This window comes from Malurus melanocephalus, unplaced genomic scaffold (assembly GCF_030028575.1).
Source record: "Malurus melanocephalus ecotype Western Australia unplaced genomic scaffold, MMel_1.1 scaffold_310, whole genome shotgun sequence".
In the NCBI taxonomy this organism is placed as follows: Eukaryota; Metazoa; Chordata; class Aves; order Passeriformes; family Maluridae; genus Malurus; species Malurus melanocephalus.
The window spans coordinates 710,335-718,996 of record NW_026623542.1 but is presented as its reverse complement, the minus strand read 5'-3'; the positions used below and the strand labels follow the sequence as shown (position 1 = coordinate 718,996).

Genomic DNA, 8,662 nt, shown 5'->3' with positions numbered 1-8,662 from the left:
AAAAAAAAAAAAAAAAAAAGAAAGGTAAACAATCCCAAGGAAGTGGAGTTCTGATGAAGCCAAAGATGCAATTTCTGACTCTGCTGAGTCTCAGAGAGCAACACCAGCACAGCAGATCGATATTCTTCTTCGTGTTATGGACCTTGGAGGATCCACTTCAGGATAAGGATACAAAACAAGCAAGAGGTACCAGGAAGCACCGCTGATCCGGACAGACACCCTTTGCCTGCTGCTGCCCCACACTCAACAGGTCAGTGCAATCTTTTCCTTCATCCCTGCCCCTCCTTCCTCTCCTCAGCAGCTGCTCTGTTCCTGCCACCCTCTCCCAGTGACTGCAGTGCCCTCCCCAGCTCCTCTCTCCTCTGCCCTGAGCTTCCCTTCTGCATCTCCTGCTGAACATCCCAACCCTCCCACCTCCCTCTCCCACACCACCATTTCCACCGCTCTCCTCCCCTGCACATCTCACTTCTCTCCACTGAATCCTTCCCACTGCAGGGAGCTGCTGAGGAGCTGCATGCTCCATCCTGGGATTCTCTGAGCACTGACTGCCCATCCACTGTGACCACAGCTGGGTGACACATCCCACTGCCTGCCCACTGTCCATCCATGAACATGAGCACTGTGTCTCCACTGCCCAACTCAACCACTGAAAGATATGATCCATGTAAGTTGGATGACGCTAAGGTGACCATGTCACTTGTCACATTGCTCGTCTGCCTCTGTGGTCTGGCTGGGAACGGGGTTGTCCTCTGCCTCCTTGGATTCTCCAGCCGCAGCAAACCCATCACTGTCTACATCTTCCACATGGCCATCACTGACTCGGCTTTTCTCCTCCTCATCATCATTGGCACCCTCCTGGTGAGGGAGATACCCTGCTTCCGTAACATGCCCATGAAGTATGCAGCGTTGCTTGAGCAGCTGTTTCTGTTCTTCTACGACCTGGGGCTGTACCTGCTCACAGCCATCAGCTTCAACAGGTGCAGGTCCATCTTCTGCCCTCTCCGCTGCCACTGCCAGCGTTCCCAGCACCAGTCGATGGTGGTGAGTGCCATGCAAGGAGCCATCTCCATCGCTGTCATTCCCACGCTGACTTCGCTGTTCCTGAACCCGGAGAGTGATGCGTTCCGTATGATTTCCAGCATCATGCATTACATAAGCTTTCTCTTCTGGGCTTCCTCCATGGTCATGTCCAGCATATCCCTCTTCTGTAAGTCCAAGTGTGCTTCCCAGCAGCAGCAGAAACACAAGAGGCTCGACATCACTGTCTTCCTCATGGTGCTCTTTGCTCTGCCTCCATACCTCTGCATTTCCCACCGTCTGCCAGTGAACTCTCTGTACACCGAGATTATTTTCCTGCTCACCTGCATCCACTGCACCATCAAATTCGTCATCTACTTCTCCGTGGGGAGCTGTGGGAGGCCCTGCTCTGTGGGGTCCCCACGGCTCTCCCTCCAGAGGGTTTTGGGGGAGCCAGAAGAAAACACCGCCAGCAGCACCGATGCCAGCACAGACACGGTGGTCTGAGCCTGCAAGCAGCACATTGGAGCATGGCTTTCCTTTTTCCTCATGGGTCCCAGAACACTCTCCGCCCAAAGAGAACCTTCCCAACATGGCTGTGATCCCAAAAAAACGCCTGACACCTGGTTCCTGTACCCCACTSCGGTCTGATATCAATAAAGAGCATCGTGAACCCTGAGCTGCCTTGGCCCCGTCTGCCAGCGCTTGCCGCCTTCCTCTGGCTCCTGCTGCCAGCCGGGAATGGGGGTGGAGGGAGGGGACACAGCCATGGCTTGTGCTCCCTGCAGCAAACATGATCCCCAGTGCCCAGAGCTGGGATGGCAGYGGCACAGCCGGCATGGACAGGATGGCCCAGGGGCTCAGCATTCCCCGCTGGCTGCTCTGGGAGTGTCACAGCAAACATCTCCYACAATATCTTYTAWTTCCAKTGTTKTKMGCCARGTGYAAAGSASTYTTTRCCTTCAGGAATTCYCCCTCTCCCATTGTTTCAGTTTCTCYSTCAGCAGGCTSGGATGGTGCAGCTGCMAGGGAAGGGCAGTCYGTGCTCCTCAGCACGGCCACCCCCTTCCAGGAGCAGGGTGACACCTGTGTTTGTCACCATGGCTTCCATGGGGCATCACCCCCTCCCTGTGGCTTCTCTGAAGTAACCGTCCCCACCACATCCCACACCTTTCCTCCAGCCCCACCAGATCCTACGCATTGCCACGAGTCCCACCACATCCCAAACTCACCCCACAGCCTCCCATCCCACTCCCCCATGGAGCCCACCCCTCTCCCATCCATCCCATCCCTCCCAGCCCCGTGTCTGAAGCTGCAATCCCTGGCCATCGGTTGCTCACCCCAGACGGTTTTCAGGGACGGTTCCTCTGGAAAGCCCCCCGCCCCCCTCCAGAGCTTTACCTGCGGTGTCCAGCCCCCACACATCCCTTGGAAAAGAACATGAGACGGCAGAAGGGTGCATCCAGCGTTTATTAGGGCAGAGGAGTGTGGCCAGCAGGACCAAAKACACTGCTGGGGGTCTGGGGTGGAGCGGGGCAGAAGCGGGGCTGTCGGGGACAAAAGCGGCCCCGAGGGGCTTTGGGGGATGTTAGAAGGGGTCTGGAGGGGTCTGGAGCGGGTCGCAGGGGGGTCTGGATGCCGGCGATCCCAAATGTGCCCACTGGAGAGCAGCAGAGCCTGACGGGCCGCGCTTGCAGCCGAGGAGCAGCCGCCAGCTGAGAAACCTGCGGGATGGGATGGCATGGCATGGCATGGCATGGCATGGCATGGGATAGGGATAGAATGGGGATGCAGTTGTGGATGGGATGGGGATGGGGATGAGAAGAGAAGGGAGAGGATGGGTACCAGGAAGGGCACATCATAGGTTCAGGATGGGATGGGAATCAGGTTAGGGGTAGGGATGGGGATGGGATGAGGATGGGTGAGATGATGAGATACAACATGGATCAATGGGATGGGATAAGGGATGGGATGCATCCTGACACACAGCTGCAGGAGGGTGACCTGGCACAAGCTGAGCATGAAGCTGACGTGGGCAGCACAGCMGGTGGGACTACAGGAGCCTCTCAGCTGGAGGATGTGGTGATCCCTGTCTCCTCAAAGACCCTCTGCAAGGCGATCTGGAAGGACACCACGGAGCAGTGCCTCCTGCAGCTCCCCACCAAGAAGTAGATGAAGGGGTTGATGCTGCTGTTGATGCAGGCGAGCAGGAAAACMACCTSGGAGGACAYAGGGGTGCCAGTGAGCTGCTGCMGGAAATWGCAGARGCTGAGGGGCACTCCAAAGGTGAGGAAGAAGAGCACAGTGAGGAAGATAACGATGTAGAGCCTCTTGGGCTGMTGTCTCTTGGAGCCACACTGGACCTTGATGAAGAGGATTACATTGGAGATGACCATGGGTRRRGCAAAGATGAMSAAGKTGAGGGCGTACATGKAGATGAGAGCCACCTGGCAGTGCTYGTGCTTGTGCTTGGGTGACAGGCACAGGGAAGTCACCGTGGCCATGACAGTGATGGAGAGGACCCAGAGCAGGGCACATACCACCCACGACTGGTGCTGGGGGCGGTGGCAGCGGTACCAGAGGGGGAAGAGAACCGAGGCACACCTCTCGATGCTGATGGCCGCCAGCAGGTACAGCCCCATGTCGTAGGAGAACAGCAACAGCAAGAAAAGGGGCCTCAGGTAGTGCAGGGGCACAGCAGGGGAGCAGGACACATTATCCAGCAGGTAGAGCACAGAGGTGGGCACCATGAAGAGGAGGAGGGTGAAGTCAGCCACAGCCAGGTTGAGGATGTAGACGGTGATGGGGTTCCTGCGGATGCGGAATCCCAGGAGCCAGAGGACAGCCACATTCCCAACCAGCCCACAGAGGCAGACGAGCAGCGTGACACCGTCTATGGCCACATCTATGGCGTTGATCCCACAGGGATCGTCTCCTTCAGTGTCCATCATGGGAGATGAGGGAGGTGGGGACATCTGCTTCAGCTCCATGGTGGGCGAGGGGATGCGATTCCCAGCTGTGTTCAGAGCGGACAGGGTGTTAGTGGGACCCCAAGGGATGTGACAGAGAGAGGGGACCCCAAGGGATGTGGCACAGCAGGGCTGAGGACAGGGGGACCATGGCAGGGCTGGGGGTGAGGGGAGGGTGGAGGGAGGGTTGGATCAATSCAGTCATCCCGACTGAGGACATCTGAGGGAGCAGTAAGAAGGGCTTTGGGGATATCTAGGGAGACACGAGCAGTGCCTAGGGCCGCACTCTGGTGCCAACCCCCTACCTTTCCTTGGGGCTGTGTCCAAGCAGGGCACGCTCCCTCCTCTGGTGTTCCTCTCCACAATCTTCTCCGATGAGGAAARCTGGGCTCTCCGCACCCTCAGAAGCTCAGAGCAGGCTGTCTTTTCCCAAATAAAGCTGCTTTTTGGGGCGTTTCTGCACAGTCACAGGTCWGGCACCGAGAGCACTGGGCAGTTGCACATAGGCTGCCTCTTCTCCCGTCAAAATTCTGTTGGTCTTGTGGGAAAGGAAATGTTTTGTCCGAGCGAATACCCCAGAGGACAAACACTGCAGCAGTTACATATYACTTTGAAAGAATCTTGATGCTTTTAGGATTCAACCTGAGACTTCATTAAACTGGTAATTACCACCTTCGTAATTGTTTGATGGTGCTGCAGCCTCCTCTCCCCATCCTGCCCCGGTGCTGGCATCCTCCTGAGACTGTTCATTACTGCGCACATTTGCCTCCCAGCCTCCCAGCATGAGAATCCCTCTCCTCCGACTCCATCCTGCATCAGGCCTGGGTGAGAATTTGGAATTTGGTGCCTTAGCCATCACTCGCCCCAGAGGGTCTGGGGGCTCCAGAGCCCTCCTGGAGTGCCTGGTAGCCACTGAGAGAGCCTGGAGAGGCTGGTGGTAGATGAGGCGATGACAGTGACCCCACATCCCTCCCTGCACCCCTACACCAGAAGCACCAATTAACCACCAAAGCTTTGGGGTGGCAGAAGAGGGCACCAGCTGAAGGGGAGAGGAACTTGGGGAYATCCAGACAGGGTGATGGGAGACATCAGTGCTGGGATGGCATGTCCCCGAGYAAAGCAGGGTGTCACAGCCTGTCCCACCTGTTTTGGGATCCCTAGGAAAAACCAGGAGGCTGGTGGCTGCCCCCTCACCCGGGTCCTGCTGAGCTGGGTGCTGGGGACAGAAATTCGTGGCAGGGCAGGGCTCAGCATGGCACAGCACGGGTGTGACAGTGACACCGGGGCCAGGGCAGTGAGTCACCCCCCTGTGCCTCCCTCCACCCCTGGACTTTGCCTCCCGCGGATGCTCAGGGCAATAAATCCCAGGCTCGGAGGCGGGAATGGGGTGTCGGGGAGGGCACAGGGATCCCATCCCAGGGGGTGGGGGGATGAGCTGTGCAGGGGAGCGGGATTGGGATGGGGAGTAGGGTCGGGAGCGGGATGGGGATGCCCGGAGGCAGCGGGCAGGCGTGTGAGGGAGCACCACACACGCAGGCAGGACATGCAGGTGGCAGTGTGACGCTTGTGCACMGCCAGGACCTGCCGGGAGAAGGTCACCTGTGTGCCAGGACACCCGTACGTGTGTCCCGGCCGCTGTCACCACCACCGCCGAGGGCGGGCCCGGCGGGCGGGTGACAGCCGCACCCTGGAGCGGGTGGGTGCCTCCCGCCTCCCTGTCCCTGTCCCTGTCCCCATCCCTGTCTCCGCCGCGGCCACACGGGCTCCGTGGCCCCACTGGACACCCCCATGCAGCGGGAGCGCGGGGGGCAGAGCCCAGGAGCCCCCGAAACAGAGATCAAGGCTGTCATCGTGGGGGACGGCGGCTGCGGGAAGACGTCACTGCTGGTGGCCTTCGCCAGAGGGGACTTCCCCAAGGTACCGGGATCCCTGTCCCCTGGKGGGTGCGCGGGTGGCTGTCCCCGTGCGGGAGCGGTGACAGGGGCAAAGGGCGCTGGACGACCTAAGGGACGGACACGGTGGCAGCAGCGGGGCCATTTGAAGTGGGACATGGGGACAAGAGGGCAGAGGGTGGCCCAGCCTGGGGTTGATGGGGGCCTGTGGTACCTCTGCCTCGCTCAGGGGGTCACAGGGTGGGGAGCAGGATTTGTCCCTCAGCGAGGGCACATGTGGGACTGAGGGAGCGCACGGAGGGGGGCAGCCACAGAGACCCCAGAACCCCTGTCCTGAATCCCCAGGTCCTATGAGGCTTTATGGTGCCCCGGGATGGGGGAAAAGGACCGTTCCCATTCCCCAGGGAGGCACTACCATCTCCCACCCGCTGCTTCCTTCCCCATGCCCTGCCCTGCGCCCATTGGGGTCCCCTCTGCCATTGCCCCCCACGGCTGCCTGTGTGACCTGTCTCACGCTCTCCCTGTCCCCTGCCAGGTCTATGTCCCCACCGTGTTTGAGAAGTACACAGCATCCCTCCAGCTTGGCGGCAAGCCGGTGAAGATCCACCTGTGGGACACAGCAGGTGGGACAGGAGGGCACGGGACAGGCAGTTGTGCTCCCACCCTCCCACCCGAGGGTTTTGGGGTGTGCCACACCTGTGGGCCATGCCTTGGAGGGGTGAACCCATGCAATGGCCATGGGAGAGCGAGGGTTAACCCACAGCCATGCCCACGGATGTCACTTTCGTGGTCCCAGGCTGGCGTGTAATGGTTTCCTTCTCCTACCTCCCGGCAGGACAGGAAGATTATGACAGGCTTCGCCCTCTGTCCTACTCAGATGCCAATGTTGTCCTCATGTGCTTTGATGTCACTGACTCCAATAGCTTTGACAACATCCTAACCAAGGTAACACAACCCCGGGGSTRCYGCCTGTCCCCTGTMCCCATCCCTGGGTGACAYGTGCCCATCCCTYKSTGACATGTCCCCGCGCAGTGGTACCCGGAGGTGAACCACTTCTGCAAGGGGGTCCCGGTGCTGCTGGTGGGCTGCAAGACAGACCTGCGGCAGGACCAGGAGTTGCTGCGGAAGTTGAAGGACGGACGGATGGAGCTCGTCTCCCGCCAGCAGGTGGGTGTCACCTCCCAGTGGGACAGGACGGGAGGGGACGGGGTTGCTCCTCAGAACGCGTGTGTGACAGCCGGGGTCCCGGGGGGTTTCTGACTCTGTGTGTCCCCGCAGGGAGAGGCCATGGCCCGGCAGGTCCGCGCCGTGTCCTACATGGAATGCTCAGCCAGGTACCAGGAGAACGTCGGGAACATCTTTGTGACAGCCTGCGGTGCCGCCATCAGTGCCGCCCGCCGGAGGCAGCGCAAGGGGAGACCCAGGAGGGGCTGTGTGCTCGTCTGAGCCCCCCGGCTCAGCACTGCCCCCCCGGGATCTCCTGCTGTCCCCAGGCTCCGACCGCACCGCGGCTGCTGCCACACCTCTGCCGCTGCCACCAGCACACAGCTGCCACCCTCCTGTCCTGGGACTGGCACCGCTGGTCACCATGCGGTGCCAGCAGGAAAGCATCCCTGGCAGGAAGAAACTGTCGCACCTGGATCCCCGCGTCCTGTCCCTGACCCACTTGAATCCCAGCGTCCTCTGCCAGCCGAGCTCTGGGAGCAGGGAACTGATTTGGGGGCTCCCCTTCCAGCTGGCAGGCCAGCACCGGAGGGTGACCGCGGGGTGATCTTCTGCCATTAAAGTGACACAACACCCGTCAGCGTGACACGGTTCCTGGGGCAGGAGCAGTCCCGGCACGGCCTGGGGATGTCAGGGTCTCCGGGTAGCCATCGGCGCCAGGGGTGGGCGTCGGGGACAAGGGACGSGCATTGGGGACATGGGGTCCCGCAATGGTCCGAGGGGATGGGAGGCCACCGGGATGGGGTCACCTGCTGATTTTGGGCTGGGGTGTGTGTGAGTGAGTGTACAGCTGTGTCCAGGTGTGTGCTGCAAATGCAGGTCTGTAAGGGTATGGTTTATAACTACACATATAGTTATAYATCTTTTATATTTATATATATAATGGATATATAACTGCATAGTTTATAACTTCCCATATATTATATATATCACTGTATATAGCTAATTTATAACTATAACTCTATACAGTTTATAACTGTATTGTTAGTATCTATGGTATATAACTAGGCGGCTGTATGTACACATGTATGTGTATAGCGGCATGTAGGTGTGCGGAATTAGATACAAATCTCTGCATCCAGACCCCCATGCAGGCGTGTACAGGGGTGCAGGCAGCCGCGAAGCCCTGGGGGACACCGAGGGACCCCACGGCGGGGCGCGTTCGGCTACGAACCCCCCAAAATCCCAGCGGGGCTCGGCCTCTCCACCCCAGGGGCGTGGCCACGCGGTGGAGGGGGCGTGGTCACATTGAGGGGCGTGGTCTAGCGGTTGGTGGGCGTGGCCTCCCCGAGCCGCGCGCGCGCGGGGCGGGGCCGGGCGGGAGAGAGTGACGCGCATGCGCGGCGCTCGGGTTTGGGGGGGGTCCGTGCGTGCAGCGCGTGCGCGCGGCGTCGGTGTGTATGTGAGGCTCTGACGGGTTCAAAATGGCGGCGGCGGCTCCTGTGTGAGGAGGGGGAACCGCGTCCCGGCCGGGGGGCGGTGGCGCCGGGGGGGCACCGCGCGGGCGGGACCGGGCGGGCGGCACCGGCTGCGCCCTCCCCGGGGCTCTCGGTGTTCTGT

The 8,662-nt window shown here is 60.1% G+C and overlaps 4 protein-coding genes across 6 annotated transcripts in view; 3 read left to right on the top strand and 1 right to left on the bottom strand.

Annotated features, from left to right (window-relative positions):
- The first annotated feature begins 7 nt into the window (after window positions 1-7).
- LOC130580090 (mas-related G-protein coupled receptor member H-like) lies at window positions 8-1,919 on the top strand. Its single transcript, XM_057377364.1, has 2 exons — window positions 8-250; window positions 496-1,919. The coding sequence occupies exon 2, from the start codon at window positions 607-609 to the stop codon at window positions 1,522-1,524; it is 918 nt and encodes a 305-aa protein (XP_057233347.1). The 5' UTR covers window positions 8-250; window positions 496-606; the 3' UTR covers window positions 1,525-1,919.
- Window positions 1,920-3,031: 1,112 nt separating this feature from the next.
- LOC130580089 (mas-related G-protein coupled receptor member H-like) lies at window positions 3,032-4,007 on the bottom strand. The gene has a single exon (XM_057377362.1). It carries the CDS (start codon window positions 4,005-4,007, stop codon window positions 3,084-3,086), a length of 924 nt encoding a protein of 307 aa, XP_057233345.1. The 3' UTR covers window positions 3,032-3,083.
- A 1,566-nt stretch (window positions 4,008-5,573) lies between these two features.
- Window positions 5,574-7,730, top strand: RHOD (ras homolog family member D). Its single transcript, XM_057377323.1, has 5 exons — window positions 5,574-5,903; window positions 6,414-6,501; window positions 6,714-6,823; window positions 6,911-7,045; window positions 7,157-7,730. The coding sequence occupies exons 1-5, from the start codon at window positions 5,775-5,777 to the stop codon at window positions 7,322-7,324; spliced, it is 630 nt and encodes a 209-aa protein (XP_057233306.1). The 5' UTR covers window positions 5,574-5,774; the 3' UTR covers window positions 7,325-7,730.
- Window positions 7,731-8,456: 726 nt separating this feature from the next.
- Window positions 8,457-8,662, top strand: part of KDM2A (lysine demethylase 2A) — a 33,941-nt gene continuing 33,735 nt past the window's right edge. Inside the window, exon 1 of one of the 3 annotated variants that reach the window (XM_057377357.1) lies at window positions 8,457-8,546. In XM_057377357.1, the coding sequence (XP_057233340.1) occupies window positions 8,527-8,546 (20 nt within the window). In that variant the 5' untranslated portion in view covers window positions 8,457-8,526. The remainder of the gene's footprint in view (window positions 8,547-8,662) is intronic. The other 2 variants (XM_057377358.1, XM_057377359.1) reach the window with 2 other exon arrangements.